This window comes from Larimichthys crocea, chromosome II, assembly GCF_000972845.2.
Source record: "Larimichthys crocea isolate SSNF chromosome II, L_crocea_2.0, whole genome shotgun sequence".
Taxonomy (NCBI): Eukaryota; Metazoa; Chordata; class Actinopteri; family Sciaenidae; genus Larimichthys; species Larimichthys crocea.
This window is the reverse complement of record NC_040012.1, coordinates 4,560,689-4,581,307: the sequence shown is the minus strand read 5'-3', so window position 1 is coordinate 4,581,307 and position 20,619 is coordinate 4,560,689. Positions and strand designations below refer to the sequence as shown.

The following is a 20,619-nucleotide window of genomic DNA, read 5'->3' as shown; positions in this document are numbered from 1 at the left end:
GACAGAAGTGTTATTAATTTGGTATAACGCTTGTGACTGGAGGGGTGACAGTCACGTAGTGGCAGTTTTAATGGTGGAGGTTCCAGGATCCACATTTCTCACGTTTACAATGCTTCTACTTGATGCTGTCGTTCTGTATCTATACATTGTTGGATTCCTCCTCTGTCGCTCTTCTCCGGAGGATCATACCTTCTCATTTTTGCGTTTCTTAGAACTTAACACTTGGCCAAATCTTGGCTGGCCAGTTGAAGCTTTGGCTCACTAATAACATGAACAATGAGACACTAGTTGTCACCATCTTGTAGTCCGTTTTGTCTCATTCCTCTCCTTATATGTTGATTCCTTTCTTCTTTCTTCACGTGGATTGTATCCTCCATGTGATTTTCAGGAGTCCTTCTTCATTGCTTAATGCATACTGTATTGTGCGTCTAGTTTTAATGTTCCTACTTCATTAACGTGACAAAATCGGTTGTGTTATTCCATTTTTATAGACCTGAGCGATGGACATCAACAATAATCACTTACTCGACTGATCAGACGCACGCGCTTCTTCCATGAGGACATGTACAAATGTTTTGATTCACCGAATGCCACTCATGCAGAAACACACTCTGCTATGGTTATTCACAGAATATACACACATATACACACACAAACACAGGAGTGTTTAACCAGGTCGGTGTATCATGAGTCCCTCTGCTGGTCGTGCACGGTAACGTCCACTGCAGTGAGACCAGAGACAGAGAGAGAGAGGGGGGAGAGGAGGACGTCATGCGGCTGGCTCTCTCTGTCTCCATCCTCTCTCTCTCTCTCTCTGTTTTTCAGCTCATCTCCCTTCTTCTCAATTCAGCTCAGTTCAAAGGCACTTTATTGGCATGACTGTCCAAAATTAACAATACAGCTGCAGGGGTTTACTTTACAATCTCTCTCTTGCTGTGTTTCTTTAGGTCTCTCTCTCGAAATTTCCTCAGTGCCACTGTCGTCTCCCCTCGTGTCTTGGTTTTCGTGTCCATCTACCCCCTTTTATGTGTCTCGCCTTCATCCTCTCTAGACTTTCTCCATCTCCCACAACCCCCCTCCTCCTCCTCCTCCTCCTCCTCCTCTCGCTCTCTTGTCCACAACGAAGTGGTCTGCTCTGCCTGGAGGCCCAGGGCAAAAGCAGCACTACTGTTTATCTTAAAAAAATAGGAACATGCACACACAAACACACACACAAACACACACACGCTGTATTAAAACACCATGCATGTGAGCACACAGTCCAGTGAACACACAGCAGTGAGAGTTACAGAGCAGCAATACCTCACGCTCATAGAACACAGCCGAGAGGTATGTGCATACTAAATTCAGCAGGCATATGTTCGGTGCCAAACGCAAGACAGACAAACAAACAGTTGCACTCTGTCGCTTCGCCATCTACGTGCGCACAAACCCCACCTGCGCACGCTCTCCGTCGTATTTGTACTCGCAGGTGAACGCCGCCTCATCGAACCTCTTCATCACCTCGCCGACACCCTTGGTCGGGTGAGCCAACATGGGCCTCAGCGGCACGCCTGGGAGAGACGGAAGATGCGGGGTGAGTAAACAAGCTGAAGACACTAAAGCAATCCAAACAAAAAACATACACGGGCATGCATTTTTCATGAATCAAGAGTAGTTGAGTAACTGAGTTCGGTGAGGAGAAGTTTGCCGCTTCCGAGGACGGAGCGTTCGAGTCACACCCACAACTGTGTCTGTGACAAAGCCACGGCTGAGATGAGTTTGTTTGTTTGTTTGTACTCTCATTTGGCTGCGATATTAAAGTTGTCTGACTCACGTCCCCTTCGGCTGCGCTGCTAAGTTGATCTTAAAGAGGCGCGGAGGAGCAGAGAGAATGAAATACACCAAACTGATTCTTTTAATTGCAGCTTAAAGAGCACGGAGCCAGATATGACAGGACAGTAACGTTTTGTCCAAACAGACTGGTGCTGAAAACCATCCTGCATTTAGAACAGAGCGGCGCTCTGAATAGAGACTGTTTACCTGCCAAAATAGCTGCTAGATTTATCTAACTGACCAACAAGGGCCAATTTAGTTTCCCAATTTAGTCGTGTTCAGATGGTAGCTTGTATTAATTCCCCACCTTGGTGCCAATGCTCCTTATCACAAATAGCTTGACAGCAGTGTAATTGGGAGCTAATCCTTAGTTTAGTCGTATCTTATCTTTCTGTGATAAATGACTCAACTAAAATAACTGACTAACCTCCACCGAATGGATCAATAAACACACCGGTCACCGTTTTGGAGCGTATAAACTTCCCCCTGTACCGACTGGCTGCTTACCTGGAGTGAGCTTGCAGTGATTGGGTAGCTCGTCTATGCCCTCTTTCAGCAGAACCGGGATGAGGACGTCGTAATTGGGCATCTCGCTGGACAGCGTGAGTGGGAGATGAGATGTGTTCGGGAAGAAAAACAACAACAACAAAAAAAAGAAAGAAGAAAAATCAATATCATCCAAAATGAAAGCGAGCACAATGAGTGAGGCGGAATGAGGGACGGGGCTTAAGGGAAGAAGGGGGGGTGAAGCATTGTCGTGGTGCTGAGGAGAGGCTGCAGAGTGAAACGAGGGAGTTTGTTTAGGCTTCAGTTACCAGTAAGTCTGTTTGAGAATGAGACTCTTTTCTTCAATCCAGGCCCGCCTGCTCTCCGTGCTCATCCCTTTCCCCGCGTCGATCACAGCTGGAGGGAACTCTGTGGGGGAAGGAGGTGGGAGAAAAAATGCATTTCAAACAGATCCATGTATGTGTCTGAACATTTGTATGACCGAACATTTGTTGGATGAAAGTTCTGAGGTACTTCAAAGAAACCAGGAAATATACAAGACAGAATAATGTTAGGACTTCTGCAGTACTGGATCAACCTAAAAATGCAGTTTCAGCCCCGCTGTGGTTTAAGATGCTTAAGATGGTAGAAACTTTAGCCAAATTAATTATTTTGTTCCCCGGCTCAACATTCATAATTGTGATTAATTTAAAATATGACTGAATACTTATTCAATCTAAATTATTCATTGTAATGATCCACTTCAGCCCTACAAAGAATTTGCTCTTATTTAACCTGCCTGATTAAATAATGGTTAAATAAATAAAAATGTTAAGAAAAAAACATTTCCAGACCAGACCACAGATCAATGCAAATTTCCCTACCGTGCCTCTGGTGTAATCGACTCTTATTAAAGCATACCTCCAGTCGTGAGTAAGCCACGAATACTAATAAGTTCAAGGATTAATTTATTTAATTTGGTGTAGGTAGAGTTGGTGAGAGCAGGTCGGGGTTTGTTCTGAGAGAGAAGCCGACAAAACTATCGGCCAGAAAAGGTGACGAATCCGGCGACATGTCGACTTTGTGCGCCCGATGACGAAGCAGTTTTTTCTTTGAATTAAACGTGTTTCGGAGGGGAACAAATGTTTCTAACTGTTCTAATGAATGCAAAGAATATTTTTACGCCGTTTTAATAAGTGGTCTATAAATAACAGCTTTTTATTGCTTGCTCTAACACCGCACCTTCCTCTCTTGCCATGTGACCTCCCAGCTGGGTTTTTATTTAAATTTGATAAGGGATAATTCCATCATAACACGAGTGCAGAAGCATCTCATTAATACAGCCAATTTAAAATTAAAACATTTTTAAAAGTCTGCCAATGGAGTTGGAGGACAAAATCCACAGAGCTCAATCCCTGCAAAAACATATTCTCAAAGTTTTATGTGGAACTAATACGGAGGTCTGAGTTGGACAAATTAAGTGGATATTTTCCAAACGTAGCTTAGTATGAAATTGATTGTTAATAACTCTATCATTACTTACAGTCGTCCTAATGGCAAGTATGAACACAAAGACTCATTACAGCAAGCAAAAACTTTGGTACATACATAAGATACACTTTGTTTAGAAACTCTGGACCTTTAAAATTCAAGATTACCTTGTCCAGGGGGGGTCAGACACACAGCCTGGCTCAGTGCTGATAGGACACTCTGCTCAGCCAGGCCTATCCTCAGCTTCCCAGCCAGGGACCTGTCCATCAAAACCACAAGACCAGCAGCTGTCAGTGCCCATTTGCACCCACTGCCCATGACAACACGCTACACGCTTGAACACACACACAAGAAGTTAAGAAGACACTGCGATATCTTTGTTTTTATATACATGGAGGAGTGTGTGTGTGTGTGTGTTTGTGTGTGTGTGTGTGAGAGTGAGAGAGAGAGTGTTATTTTACCTGACTATGTAGCGGGCCTCGGAAAAGCGGCATGCCACAAAGAGGCCTTTGATGATGTCGATTTTCTTATTCATGGCCTGAGGCGGGCGGCAGGAAATTGAGATTCACAGAGGAAGAGCGAGAGGAGACAGAATGCAAAAAGACTGAGGTCACTAGCGAGTACAAACTCCATGTTCAATCCAAAGTGTGAAAAAAAAAAAAAAAAGAGCCAGCAGCAACGAAGAAGGAAAAAAGGAACTAATTGCTTGAGAGATTTCAGCCAGGTGACGACTCATTCGATGGGCTGAAAAACTACCCACTTCCCTCTGAAGTTGACAAATAAACTAATAATTTCTTGTTCGATACACAATCACATTAACATTTCCTTTATTTTCCCTCCCTGACCCTAATACCGAGAGAGCGAAGGGAGTGAAAACAACATTTGCTTTCCCTTAATGAAAATGTTATTCTGTTGCTCACCGAGTTCCCACTCATGCCGGCAATTTCCTTCAATTTCCTGAACACGCCCCCTGCTGTCAGACTGGCCGGTTGGAACATCATGCGCTGGTTGCTACGGGAACTCTCCGCCACGAGGCCCAGATCGCCTTTCTCCTGCGCCTCTGCCTTGATTTTGTCCAATTGTCGCCCTGGAAACAAGAGCGAGACGCTTGATTTTGTCCAATTGTCGCCCTGGAAACAAGAGCGAGACGGTAAACAGCAGTCGCCTCGCTGGTTGATGAGCGGGAGAAGGAAGGCATTAGTGGTTAGACTGAGAATGCACAAGTGTTTTGGTGCAACAGGATGGTTAAAGTGCGTGCGTGTGTGTGTGTGTGTGTGTGTGTGTGTGTGTCGGCCCATTACCAGTTGCTTGAGCAACAGCTTTCATCAGCACCGTCTCGCCAACGCCAAGCTCCATCCCCAGGTGGGCAGGACCCAGCTGGTTCAAACATAGATACACACAGCACAGCAGGTCATCTGGAAAATAACACACACAAATATTTTATTACATAGAGCACATACAAAGGCAATAACACACACACACACACAAACAGATGCCAACAACACACACACACCAAGGACACAAGCATAGACACAGAAACACACTCACATGACCACATTCACTCACAGAGCAGCCAATGAGAGGCACAGGCACACCATCAAAAACACACACACACACACACACACACACACACACACATCAATGAACTGAGTCATCCTCCCACTTTTATGTGCAACCTGGCTTCATCATCATCTTCTTGATAGAGTGGCTGGCAGCCAGCTGCCTGTGTAGCTACATCAGCATGCATTATGGGAGAGATAAAATACCATTTACCTGGAGAGAGCAGCAGCACGGAGCGAAACAGGTTCGACAGCGTCTCGATGTTTCTCAGCCTGGAAAATGACAATGGGATCGCTTTGAGACAAGGAAGGCGAGTTAAACGAATTTTAAAGCCATCCTGTAAATACTGGGAGGCGGGAAATGAGATTTGTCTGAAGGTTTTAATCGGAAATGGAATATGAAACGCTATACATCAGGTGCAGAGCGCGGGGGGGATGAAAGAGAAACACGCGTCATCACCGGGAAGTTTGTCATTCAATACCCTTAAAAATAAAATAAAAAGAACGTCTGAAGGTGATGTCGGGCAAGACCTGGACAATCACACGCACTTCACAAAAACACAATCTTCTTGTTACTTTGTGGTTCAAAAATAAGTCATCGGCCGTGTTTCCAAGAGAAAATGACCATGAAAAAAGTTGTTAAAACATCTTCAGCATTCCTAGAAAGTGGCCCAATTGTAGAGTTTCTCTGTGTTCCCTAACCTCCACAGAACATTAATCCAATTTCCTCACTTTCCCCGAATGAAACACACTTCTCTAATTATATTCCAGAAATTCCCAGTAGGAAGCTTAGCCGAAGCCGAGTGGTAATTTTGTAAACTTACTACTATTTGAACGAGCAAGCAGCACTTTCTCCTAAATGGTCCTTCTCTCCTTCTGGGAGGCAAATAAATTTAAATAAATAAACAAACAAACAACACCTTGTCCCTCCATATGGAGCACTTACCTGCCAGAGTCCTCTTCAATCTTCTCAAAGGTGCGAGCCACAGCCAAGTACGGCACTCTGGAGAGTGATGAACATGTAGTTAGCGGGCGGCATTCACGGCTTAAACGCCTGACTCAGCTGCTCGGAGCGACGAGCAATTAACGGCGACAGTAGAACGAGCGCTGGAGCTTTGATTCTGTGTTATCAAAACTCCGTGAAAGCAACAGCAGGGAGGACAAAGGTTAGAGCTGCCATGGTGGGAAAACGGTGTCCTTACAACCGTGTTTGATATGGGGGGGAAAAAATTATGTATTAGACCTCATATGAGGGGAGGCAGCGGGGCAAACAGGATGAAAAGAGAATTTTCTATTGAGTCATGAGAGTTTTAAAACATGCTGAACAGTCTTAGAAATAAATCAAATCACCATCAGCATTCGTTTTGCAGGTTCTCTCATATTAAATATGTTTTTACATATTCAATATGAGAGAACCTGCAAAAAATGTGCTCCTGTTTAATTAATTACAGAGAAATTTTGCGACTTTTCTCCCAACGTGACATGCACAGTAGTTGACCCGAGTCGGAGCCCGATCTAAAGCAGCACCGCGGCCTTGATGTAGAATTCCATGATTTTTCCATGACTCCCACATTACCGAGTCAGAGCTCTTCTCCGGTCTGAAAAATTAATTCCCTCAGAGTTTCTTAAAGTTTGACTTGCACAGAGGAAAAAAAAAAACAAGCTGGTTTCTACGACAGTTTGGCTTCAAGGTGAGAATAAAAAAAAAACACTATATAAATATGATTATCAGCACTGTTGGGAGAAAACCTTTTTGATCTTAAATCTCGGTGACTGTTTCAGAATTTATTGGTTTGGGGATCTTTTTTTTGCTTTTGTTTGACTGTCAGGAGTAAAGAGTGAAAATAAATATTGGCTGAGAAAAAGATGGAGATTCATTTTTAAAAAGAAAATGCCAAACGTCGTCTCGTTCCAGATCCTCAGCTGTGCACATTTGCTGCTTTTCGGCAATTTGTTCTGACAGTAAACTGATTATTTTTCGGTCATAGACTGTTGCTTGGACAACACGAGACACTGGCTTTGAGAAATTGTAAGTTCTCTGACATCTTATAAATCAAACAATTTGTCAAAAAATCAACTGCCCACGAAGTAAGCTGGACTTCGAGTTCCTATTCCTGCATAAGGCTGCCGAGATGAGAGGTGAGTGGGCCGAGTGCGAGTGGGCAGGACTTACTTTTGGCCCTGCTTCCAGCAGGCATGGTCCACAGGATGGTAGTTGGGCCTGGCTGGATTGTAGTCTGTTTGTCCTGACTCACTGAGGAAGAACACAACAAGAAGAAAAAGAGCAAATTAGGAGTCGAGCTGAATGATGGTGACAGATCTGTTACAGTCCCTGAAGCCAAACGCAGATCTCTTTGAAATGTAATGACTGTTTTGGAAGATACTTTGAAAGCTTCGCTGGAAGAAGTTTAACTACAGTCAAGTTCAAAAACTTATTTCATAGAAAAGCGTTTTTGCACGTCAACAATGTTATGATAATTTATTCCTGCACCAAACACTGATTAGGGTAGTTAGGCAGTTATGCATATCTTGCAGTATATATGCACGATACGTTACTTTTTCTTTGCCTCAAACAAGGTGCACAAAACTAGTTGAACAGAATATCATCGGCTGAATTCATTACGAGGAGACACGGTATAGACGGGAATCTTCTTTTGTATGCGACTCCTGTCACTTCGACATTGTCACAAACGAGGCACATTAAAAATGCGTTTCCTCACTTCTCCAGCTCAAAACAGTTTGTGGCTGGAATAGTGACCATGACAAAGCAGTGATACACTGCTGCAGGTTTATTTACATGTTATTTATTTACAGAGCAGAGGTAATAACAATACGTAGAGAAACTGATTGGCTTAAAGGAACAGTGCCTCCTAGCATGATGGAGCAGCAATGTCCATTTCGGCTGAAAGGATCAGTCAAAAACATGATGAGTCATCTTTTACGGCCATAATACACTACAATGAAAGCACAGTTATGCATATTATATTATATTTCTGCAGTACTCTGTCTGTAAATAGAGCACCTAAATCACCGGTTCTCAAACTGTGGTACGCGACCGCACTCCAGTGGTACGTGGAACATATAGATTAAAACATTATACGATCATAATATATGACGTTTTCTTATCCAAATAAACTATGAGGTGAGCTAAAATATGACTGTTATGACTAATCATGGCTCAAACTGGGAAATGTGAAGTGCGGATCAGGAGCGCCCCCTTTTCAACCAAGTTAGTTCTGGTTCTTGAACCCGGTTCAGTTCGATAAATAATCTTATTATTAGGAATCAAATTGGATTGACCGTAGCTGAATAAAGTCAGCCTGTGTATGCTGCTAGAGTTTTAAACACGAGTCATGATGGTGGTACTTGGAGAGTTGAATATTTTCTGTCTTACACACTGGACTTTTAAAGGGTGCAGACATGATATAACATAAGGAGGTAGTCAATGATTAAAACAGCGCTACTTCACCTCACAAGCATGTGTTTACCAAAGGGTCAGAGGTCAAGCTTAGGGGGACAGTGAGACTTAGACCAGAGAAGGCCGGCCTGAGTAGTCTCTAACTTCCCGCTGTTCTTCGTCTTACCCTTTGGTGTCTTTGCTGTCCTCCGCTGAAGTTTTCCTCTCTGCACTCGTCTTTTTCTCGCCTTCGCTTTTCTCTGGTTTCTCTGTCTTCACTACAGCTTTCCTGGGAGCTTTTGAAAAAAAAATAAAAAAAATGAGGTGAGCATGTAGCAGAGGTTGGGGCAGAACAATATTTTGCTGTCTTTCCTAACTGATAAAAGCATAGCACATTTACCGACACATTTTTTTTTTTTGTGCAAGCACAGAGCTATGCAAATTCCTCCTCACCAAAGAAACTGCTGATGGGCGCTTTCTTGGGCGGCTCCTTATCTTTCTGCTCTTTTGCTTCTTTCTGCTTTCTCGCCGTTTGACTTTTTGGGCTCTCTTCTCCTTCGCGCGTGTCCTTTTCAACCACCTCCTCTTTGGCAACAGCAGGCCCTTTCTCATCATCCGTCTTCTCCTTTGCTTCATTCTTCTTCATCGCCCCCTCAGATTTCTTTTCTTTCTCATCAGAGCCCTTTCTCTCCACCTGCTCCTCCTCCTCCTCCTCATCATCCTCCCTGGTCTTCTCGCCTTCCTCTTTCTTCTCGCTCTCCACCTCCTCATCTGGGCCGTTGGCCTCGGTCACAGCCTTTTCAACTGCTTCTTCCTTTGCTCCCTCCTCCATGGGTTCACCGGGGTTCCCTACAGAGGGCGAGACAGAAAAGGGAGAGGAGTCACTGAAGAGATAAATGCCAGCAGGTTGACTGAGGGCGACCCAGTTTGTTTGAGAGCCCATGTTTGAAGACCTAACAGCCCTTTTCAGTAAATGCCGCAGGTTATATTTTTTTCAAGTTTCACCCAAGATAGTCAGGGAGAGGAGAAATTACTACTGACAAACTTGTAGCATCGAGCCCCGGCGGACAGAGCCGAGGTCATGACACCGGCTGAGTGACGAGCCAGATATGAAACTTTAATTTTCTCATCCACAAGTTGAAGTGACTGGGGAATCCAGTTACTTTTGGTACTTTACCACCCAATTTTAGAAAAGATAGGGGCCATTTTCCTGTCTTCTATGCTGCTGCAGGTACACATACCACTTAAAAAAAAAAAAAAAAAAAAAAAACTCACCAAGTTTAGAGGTGCTGACTCTGGGGAAACTCAATAATTTCGCCGGCCTGCTTTTGCACAGTCATCACTCTAATTTTGCACCATGTAAGAGACGCAGGCAAACAGATTACGCAGAGCCAAAGTGAGGAGATGGATGTAGATCGGATGGATGATGTAAATGTGGGTTCACATTAGTTGTTTAGGGCAAAAGTTACAAACAAAACAAAGAGAGAATGAGAGTTTCTACAGCTGGCTTTGAAGTTCAACTTTTTCCATTCACAACTACATTTTTAGAACAAAACAGAAATGTTTGGCATCTTAAAAGGACGATTAAACAGCAGCAAGTTTATAATTATAATCAGAAGCGATGACTGACGAGAGCCGACTTTCTTTCGTGTCGTTTGACGTTAGGGCTACAACTAACAATTTTTTCATTCATCTATTATTTTCTATGAATGCATTTACTGTTTCTCTGACAACTTCCCATCTGCTAATTGTTGGTTTTTGTCTGACCTGCGGTCCAAATCTTGTTAATTCACAACTTAACAAAAAAGGAAAAACAACAAATCCTCAGATTTGAGATGCTGGAATCAAAGAGGGCATTTCTAACAATTATTAACAACTTTTTAAACAACCGCTTATTAAAATCGATTGCAGATAAATCTTCTGTTGCCTAACTAAGTAACAGTTTCAGCCTCTGCTGATGCCCGCAGCTCACAGCAGATGTGCAATATTGACAAAAGAAGCAGTCGAGGTTCGGTAGCTGGGATTAATTTGGGGTGTGAATGTGATAATAATGCTGCTGTTCTGTCAAGATGATGCACATCAAAACGTGACGCCGAAAACAAGATGCCATCAGAGCGTGTGTGTGTGTGTGTGCTTTCATGAGAAACATCAGACGAGCGTCTGTGCTGACATGCAGGTACTTTTTACCTGCGTGTCAGTTCAAGGATCATTTTTAATGATGGAGACAATTATTTATATTTCATAAAGTCCTATATGGATGACTTGAAGGTTACATATTTCCATCTTCCATATCTGTGCTTTCCAAATAAATGTGTTTACTCTCATGGGAAATATAGTAAACATGTTTTAATGTAGAATTTATAAACTTTCATATAAAACGGGAACGCTCCACGTTCAACATGATGTTTATCAAAGGTTTCATTTTCTTCTTTGCTCTGAACTTTTTTCTGAAAGGCACAGAAAGAATTTATGAGAGAGAGCGAGCCTGTGAACTCTTTGTTTTTCTACAAATGCAGCAAAGTTAAGTTGTAATAAACTAGCTCACAGACAGTCCAGGCAGTGTGGTCTTTGTCCATTACACACCACACAGACTTAAACCCACCACATAGGCCTTGTACTGGATTGTACGAGTGCTGCAGTGATGGAGGAATTATGCTGATGGGACAAGAAGTGTATTGATATTGTAAAAATATCTGCCCATGCATCCAACATATTTGTGCACCAACTTCATCTTCCATTCACACAGAGCTCCCGGCCCCCGTGCTGGAGGCTGCACTCTGTTATCAGACCCCGCAGCAGAGGTGAAGGCGTACCTGGGCTGCTGCCGCCGCTCTCCACACGGGGTCGTTTCTTTTGCTGACCCTGCGCCTCCTTGGCCTCGGCCTCATCCTTCTGACTCTCGCTGCCGCTCATGCTCTCGTTGAGCTTCCTCTTCGGGAACGTCTTCCTCGCTGCACACGGCGGGGGAAAGGTGTTAAATTAAAAAAGGAGGCAGGAGGAGAAGAAGAAGAAAAAAATAGTGAGAGGCATCCAAACTGAAATCACATCATGATCAAACGTGGAGCTGAAAACGAGATGAGTCTGCTCTCTTATTGCGGATGTAGGGCGAGAATACGCACTTTGCTAATGAAAACACTAATTCCATCCTGAAAGATATCACGCAGCACAGCAGCTTAAGGTTCCTGTGTAATTTTATGCAGCGTTGGTGCCCGAGGGTAATTCCAGTTTCGGTTCCACATCCGCCTACGTTTTTTTTTTTTTTGTCCTTGTTAGGGTTCCATCACAGGTAGCACCGCTAATGTTTTTTTCCTCCTTTCTTGTCGATATTATAATGAAAGCATTAACCCAGCACATTAAGAATGCAATTTCTGGTCAAATTAGAGTGCTGCTCGAATGTTTTCTCCAGTGGTTGATGGAAGCAAACACTGCAGCCATCAAACGGAAACAGAACGGGAAGATGAAAAGAGAATGAGACGGCTTCTTTCCTGCTCAAGGAAACAAAAGTGAGCGAGCGGATGTGCGTCCCAAATGAAAACAAAGCTGCGATGCCAGAAAACTGTGTTACTCTAAGTGGCTTACAAAAAAAATCTCTATTGAAAATCCTACCTGACATGAAAATACAAATGCCGCTTTAAAAAAAATCACTTGGACATTCTCTTTCATGTGGATCGACGTCGTTAACACGTATAATAATGAACGTGTGAGGCCGCATCAGCTCGTGCGTGTGTGAAATATTCCGGCTGTCATGTACAGTCTGCAGCTATAGAATAATAAATCACTTTACATTTTTTATAAAGTTACAAAAGGCCAGCAAACAAAAAAAGAACACTGACAATAATAATACAATAATAAGACGACTTGCTCCGCTGGTTCCATCGACGCTCACTCAGCGATGATATTACTATCACGATGCAGATACATGCAGAAACGTAATGACACGGGCTCAAAGAGTGTGTACTCTTGGTTGAGACCCGTCTGGAGAGTCGAGAGATATAAATGAAACAACGGGGTTGAGTGTGTGCGTCGCTGTTTTTTGTTGGTGAACAAACTTCTCGTGCGTGCACTTTGTGATGAATGTCTTGTTTTCCCCCTCCTCGTTGTGAAATAATGAGCATTTGGAGCCATTAGGCTCCTGCTAACAAGTAATCAAGTAAAAATCGCCGGAGGCAGAAGAAGCGCCATCAATCCTCGGATGGTGTCAAGGTTCAAAAGTGCTGCAACTTTTCCAGAACAACTCGAGGACGACAGATTCAGAGCAGAGGAAACAAAGAAAGAAAGAAAATCTGACCGGTCTTGCGTTTAACAATCCCAGACGGGGAGATGGAGTTGGGGGTGCTGGGGGTCCCAGGTGAAGCCGAAGAGGCCGGGGTGGCCGGAGTGGCGGGCGTTACAGGGGTGGCCGGGGCTGGTGGAGGAGACAGCGGGGTGGGAACTGCCTTAAACACATCGTCCTTCTGAAAAAGACAACACAAGTTTTTGCTGCCTCTGATTGTGCGGTTTAAAAACAACCTCATTGTGGCATCTTCTGTCTTTACAGAGAGGCAGAAAGCTCGACACGATCTATGAGGGAAAGTATCTCAGTGTTTTAGGAGGGGTGGGGAAACAATAGTGCGAAACCCTGAACGACACACACCTCCATCAGTGAGGAAACAAGTCTGTTGTTCAATGGAGCGCGTCGTTTAGAGAGGAAGGAAAATAAAAATCAGGAGGAGGCAAGAAGCGGTGAAAGCACGGACGCTGGCAACCACTTCTAAAAGTCAGCGTTGACTTGAGGCCTGTGCTGTGCATGAAACGTCTCAATATTCCCCGATTAATCATGCTGTACGGCTGTTCTTGCATGAACTGAGACTTATTTATAACTGTGCAGTACCAGCTGAGCACTGCAACACAAACAGTGGATATAAAGTGTGTGTAGTTTGTTAGAAGGCGACTCCCAAACAGGGGCACGTTTACATCAGAGGGTGCTTCTGCAGCTGCCACGGGGTAAAAGGAACAAAAAGGAACACAGGGAATGTGATAAAATATACACAAACTGATGCTGATCTATTCTCACAATAACAAATAAACTACCAGCTACAAAAGGACACTTCTTCCACCAGGTTGTAACACCCGAGAGCCACATACTACGATTGAGATCAGAAAAACTAGTTTGAAAATATACAAATGAGCCAAAACAGAACTAAAAGGTTCAGATAAAACCTCCAGCTTCTGCTACTCCAACGCCAAAACACCACCGGCCACGCCTCCGTCACATCGTGGCCATGGCGCTGTTTTGCGCCGTCCTCGACTCATTTTCTTGGTTTATGTTTCTTTTCTTTTTTCTTTTCTTTTTAAAGATTTTCTTTTTGGCCTTTTATGCCTTTATTGATAGTACAGCTGAAGATAGACAGGAAGGAGGGGGCAGAGAGAGGGGGAGTGACACGCAGTAAATGGCCGTCCGATGCGGGATTTGAACCGCCCGGTAGTTTGCTTGGGGTGTTTTATTTTGAAAATCAACTGGATTCTCCATTCTTGGACCACGGCAGGACCGGTGGGGCTTGAATGGCCGTGTACAGCTCCGTATATGCTGTAACCATGCTGTACATGATAAACAGAGTCGACTTTATTGGAGAACCCAGAGTGTTAAATAACATCGACTTCATGATGCAGTGACAGCTTCTGTTGTTTCAGCTCGTCTGATGAGCTGTGGGGGGTTGTTTCCTTCTCCTTTTAAGTGAAAGCTGTGACAGAAATGTTGATTTTTAATCTGCTGCTTTATCGACCGCCAGAAAATCAATCGACAGCAACTGATAATCGATTGTTTATCGAGCGACGTGCTCTCTGGCTTGATCTGGAAACTTCCAGCTTCCTTTTGTGATTGGCATCATTCACAATTAATCCCAAACAAAAGATGAAAATAATAACACCATAATAATTAGTTGCTAACTTGTTTTGATCTCAGGTGTGGCCAGCGGAACAAGAGTGCATGTATAATATTAATATCAGCACCTAATCATAAAAATGCATAATAACCATGTGAACGTGATGCTGAGTGCGTCCTGCTGACACACACAATGTATCCGTCACTAATCTCTTCACTCAATGAGCAAATTATTAATAATTTCGGACGTGTTACAAAGGAAATGAAGGGGGGCCGTTCAGAGAAGTGTTTACCAAACAACAGGTGGTTGAGCGACAGCCAGAGTCGATAATCAGGTCTTTTCATTATGTGGCTTATTGACGAACGCATTCAACGCGGTGATTCACCGTACAATTACTGCGCCTTTGTGCGGCAGTGATTTTCCAGCCACTGAATAAACAATAGACGCTGATACGCCTACAGGAGCTCCAACAGTCGCGTTATATTGGGCTTGTGCAGGTTAGAAGATTTGATGGGTTCCATGCTGCTTTAATGACTCGCAATGTGCTCGTGACTGCGCTCTTATAATTAGAACATCAGACTTTCATTATATAAAAGCAGTCTGCTTTGTGTTTCGATCACAATAACTTCCCGTGAAACTGTCAATTTGATGATTTTTTATGCACAAATGTCACTGTTCGTTCACAGACTCCTGCGCCTGAATCAGGAAACGTGAGGCGCCGTTTACCTTCTCTGCTTTGTCTCCCTGCCCCTTGGTGGCGACTTGTTCTTTAACGGCCGGCGGCGCCTCGTCGTCGTCGCTGTCCAGAATCTGACGGCTGCGTTTCGCGACCTTCTTGATGGGCGAATCGGGTTCCTGGACGCCGTTCTGCACCTTGAGGGGGCTTTTGGCAGGCCTGGGGACGAGCACACGTGTAAGACAGCACGAAACTCAAATAATAAAGCCACAAGACTCAAGAAGCACAGGTGTAATATTATGTATTTAAAGAGGATAAATTCAACTGCAAAAGCATGAAGAGACTGAGAAATATGAAGGCGAGGGTCACAGAGGTCAAAGCAATGATGAAAGTATCATTACATGAAGAGTTTAAAGATGATTTCATCATGAGATAACGAACGTTATCGTCAAAGCAGCTCAGAGATGAGAAACATGAGTTATCGGCTTTTTTGAGAACTATTGGCCACAAGTTTTACTGATGGCAGATCTGTGATTTTAAGATAACTGGCCATACTTTAACTGTCAGAAATATGTTTGAATATTAGCTCAAGATTTATTATTCTCCCCAGACAGATTCAATATATGTGTCTGTCTTACAAATGCAGGTATTTATTTGTCAACTTGACAGCTGTTCTCTGTCGTGATTGGCATCAGACTTGAAGAACCAGCAGCTATAAACTCTGTGCTAATGTACATTTTGTGCTATAGATCTTCTTCTTCATCTGACGGGAACTTTTGTAGCGACAGGACGGAGATCTGTACACCTGAGCCAAGATCGAGCTTTGACTGTTTCTAGGGAGAGAGCTGCAGCGCAAACACAAAATATCAAGACAGTGCAAGTGAGTTATAATCTATAAACAGAAAGCCACAAATAGAAACAAATAAGTTGCACATAACAGATGTTGACCAATTGCATCCAGAATCTTGCACACAATATCCAAATATGTGGAGCAAACCTTTGCAAACATACAGACACTTAATAATCTCCCGCTCTGTGTGGCAGAGGAGAGAAATCTTACTTCTTCACTGGTGCATCTGCACTTTTCTTCTGGATGTTGTTGTCCTTGTTCTTGGGCTGAAAGAAGGATCTGATGGAGGGAGGAGCACAGTTCATTTATATACAGCCATTAAACACACACACACACACACACACACACACACCCCTGACCTGTGTGTAACTTTAGGTTAGTTAGTAGCTGAGTCTTTGATTGCTGCCTTAGCTTTAACTTAGCAGCCTCATGTAACTACTACAGATGTTATAGTTGTTTTTAAACAGATAACACACACACACACACACACACACACACACACACACACACACACACACACACACACATTGATCTGACAAAGTGAGTCCAGACTAACTGACGGAAGCTAACGCTAACTCACAGTCGGTCTGTTTAACGTGAAATAACGTCAGCTAGCTCACGTTACACGCTCCGGTAGACGCGTTAACAACACCTTTAATACACAACTCACGTCACATCACGTTGTTAGTTCATGTTGACACGGATACAGACACCAACCGAGCTAACGTCAACACCGACAGCGAGCTAAACAGAAACTTCTCCACCGTGTACTCACGCGATGCTCCGCTGCATGTTGTCGTTAACTCTTCCTTCACCTGCTGCTCAGTTAAAGACTAAAGTAAAGTTATGAATGATGGCGCACACAGTCCAACACACACACACACAAACACACAGACTTCCCGCGCTGCAGGGTGATAAAATAGTTGAAATATTCGGCGCCAAAATGACACCCCCCAGCCGGAGATCGTCAAAAGAAGAAGAGCTGTCACGCGTTAGCTAAAAATCTGAGCTGAGGCTCGGCCGTTAGGATAGATAGAGGCTCGCGCCTGACCGTTTGAATTTTAACGGTTAGAATTCTAACGGTCGCGCTTGACCGTTAGAATTCTAACGGTCAGAAATAGAGGCTCGCGCTTGACCGTTTGAATTTTAACGGTCAGAAATAGAGGCTCGCGCCTGACCGTTTGAATTTTAACGGTCAGAAATAGAGGCTCGCGCCTGACCGTTTAAGTTTTAACGGTCAGAAAACGAGGCTCGCGCTTGACCGTTTGAATTGTAACGGTTTGAATTCTAACGGTCGCGCTTGACCGTTAGAATTCAAACGGTCAGAAATAGAGGCTCGCGCTGACTTGACCGTTTGAATTTTAACGGTCTGAAATAGAGGCTCGCGCTTGACTGTTTGAATTCTAACGGTCAGAAATAGAGGCTCGCGCTTGACCGTTTGAACTCTAACGGTCAGAAATAGAGGCTCGCGCTTGACCGTTTGAACTATAACGGTCAGAAATAGAGGCTCGCGCTTGACCGTTTGAATTTTAACAGTACAGTACCTTAAGTGTTTTTTTGTGATGTTTCCTTTTTTATTATTAAACAGTTAAAACCCAGGACAGAATTAGAACTAATTTTTTTTTTTCAGAAAAAATTTAAATAAAAAGTGCTCGCAAACAAGTAAACAAATTAAAACAAACAAGTAACTGTTGAGAAACTATAATACAAAAGTTAAATTAAAATTCTCAACAACAAAAACAACTGGTGAAAATTCAAGCGGTCAGGCTCGCCCTGGCTTGACCGTTTGAATTTTAACTGAATTTTATGATACAAATATATTTATTTGAAACAATAACAACAAACATATAAAAGTTAACCCTTGCTTGCAGCTTCCCCACTGAACTGGATTCAGGGTACCCGGAAAATAACCCGGAGTGACACCTCTTTAGTGTTTTTACCCAGCTCTGACTCTCTCCCGGGAAAAGCAGTGAAAAGTTTAGCGGCTACCAAAGCTGCAGCTGCCCCCTGCTGTGTCGGGGTGGTAAGAGCTGGTCCTGATGCTGCAGAAGAAGAAGAAGAAGACATGAAAGCTGCTTTCATGAAAATTTCACAGTGCCTGTTTGTGTGCATCATTGATGCGACTCTTATTATTTTCATGAAGCCCCGGAGGAGGAGGGCGAGGAATGCAAGACAAACAGCTGAATAATGTAAGTTGAGTGCACTGCTTTATTTACTCAAACACAAGTGCCATGTTGTTAATTGTTTACAAGTGCAGTTCCCCTAGTGTGGCATGAAGAGCTGACAAAAGAAAAGCAGCTTCTTCAATATTTCTATCAAAAAAAAATAAAACACACACATCATGGTCCAAATGAATAAATACAAAGTCTGTGTATCACAGGCTGGGAATGATAAACTACTGTACAACGAGCCTATTTGAGAGATTTGAGGAGGGAAAGCAGTCCATCTGTTATAGTTTGTTCCCCGTCCTCACTCCCTCTCCCCCATCTGTGCATCACTCCCCGCTCTCCTCTCCTCTCCTTGACTTTCAGTCTGCTTCACTCCACCAAACAGGCTTCGGCTGATGTGGTTCAAATCCCACCCGACGGGGCTCTTGTGCGGCCAGCCGTTAGCGCTGACGTGGAGGGCCGACTCCCTCAGCTCCCTCAGGTTGGCTCCCGGGCGTCCGGGGGTGGAGATGAAGGGAAAGTGGCCGTGGAGAGCGCGGGGAGTCGGGACGGGCTTAGGGAGGCAGCACGGGAGTAAGAGGGGGTAAGAAGGGACCGGCTGGACCGCTGTCAGGAAACACAGAGAGAGAAGCTGGAAATACTAATATCACACTGTAAAAGTACTCCACTACAAGTAAAAGATGTAACTTAACTAGAAGTATAATCAGGAAATGTACTTAAAGTATTTAAAGTAAAAGTACCCAGTGCATATTTTATAACTCATGCATTCATGTAAAAGCAGGATTTTATTGTTGGTTGAGGTGGAGCTCATTTTTGAATTTTACACTACAAACTAATGAATGTTTTAATTATGGATCAATCTGATGACAGATGGTTTTAAACACAGCGTTATTAAAGTGACACTTTAATAACACTTGTTTTGTTAATAACCAACAGTTGAAACCTCAAAATTATTAAAAAAATAAATAGCAGATTTTCACATTTGATGATGTGAAATCTCCTTTTTATGGTTTGTTTTTCTTAAACTCATAGTGTATTCACGATGTCCGCTGTGAACTCTTACTGCACAATAAAAAAAAATCAAAAGAGAAGTTTCCAATAAAAAAATTACAAAATGATTTGAACGATGATGATCAAATAGTCTGCCAACTGAGGAATCAACTGCTTGTTTTTAGTTTTCACTCGTGCACTAAAGTAACTGAATCCGTTGAATCATTATAGAGACGTAAAAAACTGCATCACGTCCTTGTAGTGAAGTAGAAGTACAAAGTGGCATGAAATAAACCTCAACAGTACTCGAGTCAATGTATTTAGTTACATTCCACCACTGCATGATGCCTACTGAGACGTGTGATTATCAATAATCATATAATAAAACTCTTTTCCAGGATGCATTAAATATGCCTGTGATGGTCCTCTGGGTTATTTATCATCTTGCACACATTACACACTACAAACTACACACTGTTTACCTTTCTTTAGGTTTATTCAGTGGTTTTGAGTTGCTAAACGGTAAATTATCTTTATTTGTGCCTCCGATCCGCGCCTGCCTTTGAATCAAGTTAAAGTCAAAAAATAATAAAATAAAAAGAACAAAAACAGGAAAAAAAAATTTAAACTGACTGTCTTCCCCTGCAGGAAGACTGAGATGTGGCTGAAGTTTTAAAATTCCTTTTCTTTGTTTTATAACTTATTATATTATCATATTTTATTAATCACCAGCTGCACAATTGATCAGTAACTCAATACACTGAATAATAAACCTGACTATCACAGTATTCAAGGTGCACAGGAGTAGTAGTAGTAGTAGTAGAGTTGTTTTTGGTGTTGACTCTCAAAAGAAATACCACAGTCACATCCCAGATGCTTGAATTTATTCATTTTGAAACCCCCCGCAGAATTTATCTTCAAGGTCAGGACTGAACACGCTCCTGCATTATTATTTTTTTACCTCGCACAAGAAATCAAGAAATCACACAACAGCGGAAAAGCAGTGTTTCTACCTGACGCTGAATGTGCAAAGTAGGATGTATGTGATGACAAAGTGAGTGAACATGAAAGAGGATGTGAAAGTCACCGGCCGTCCTCTTTTTGCATTTTAACAGCAAAGGTAGATGAAGAGCTTTCAGAGATCAGAGACCGCAGTTACTACGTCACTGAATACTCAGTCAATCAAGAGGACGCAAACGATTAATGATCCAAACAGGTGAAGTCTGATCCTATTCACCTGTGCCACGGAGCTCCTTTTGTTGTCTGAAAACTATTAAAAACACAACGAGCCACGCTCATTATCCTTCTGCCGCTGTAAATGTCAAA

At 43.1% G+C, this 20,619-nt stretch overlaps 2 protein-coding genes across 2 annotated transcripts in view; both read right to left on the bottom strand.

Annotated features, from left to right (window-relative positions):
• The window catches only part of lig1 (ligase I, DNA, ATP-dependent), a 41,247-nt gene extending 24,053 nt beyond the window's left edge, over positions 1–17,194 (bottom strand). Inside the window, exons 1-17 of the mRNA XM_019264904.2 lie at positions 16,911–17,194; positions 16,346–16,414; positions 15,336–15,504; positions 13,037–13,202; positions 11,562–11,699; positions 9,202–9,597; positions 8,936–9,044; positions 7,525–7,605; positions 6,298–6,354; positions 5,566–5,624; positions 5,094–5,207; positions 4,713–4,879; positions 4,254–4,330; positions 3,960–4,051; positions 2,631–2,730; positions 2,323–2,408; positions 1,438–1,553 (exon numbers count right to left, since the gene is read on the bottom strand). Coding sequence (XP_019120449.2) covers positions 1,438–1,553; positions 2,323–2,408; positions 2,631–2,730; positions 3,960–4,051; positions 4,254–4,330; positions 4,713–4,879; positions 5,094–5,207; positions 5,566–5,624; positions 6,298–6,354; positions 7,525–7,605; positions 8,936–9,044; positions 9,202–9,597; positions 11,562–11,699; positions 13,037–13,202; positions 15,336–15,504; positions 16,346–16,414; positions 16,911–16,927 — 2,013 coding nt within the window. The 5' untranslated portion in view covers positions 16,928–17,194. The remainder of the gene's footprint in view (positions 1–1,437; positions 1,554–2,322; positions 2,409–2,630; positions 2,731–3,959; positions 4,052–4,253; positions 4,331–4,712; positions 4,880–5,093; positions 5,208–5,565; positions 5,625–6,297; positions 6,355–7,524; positions 7,606–8,935; positions 9,045–9,201; positions 9,598–11,561; positions 11,700–13,036; positions 13,203–15,335; positions 15,505–16,345; positions 16,415–16,910) is intronic.
• A 719-nt stretch (positions 17,195–17,913) lies between these two features.
• The window catches only part of LOC104926553 (protein FEV), an 11,788-nt gene continuing 9,082 nt past the window's right edge, over positions 17,914–20,619 (bottom strand). Inside the window, exon 6 of the mRNA XM_027291077.1 lies at positions 17,914–18,909. Within this exon, the coding sequence (XP_027146878.1) occupies positions 18,605–18,909 (305 nt within the window). The 3' untranslated portion in view covers positions 17,914–18,604. The remainder of the gene's footprint in view (positions 18,910–20,619) is intronic.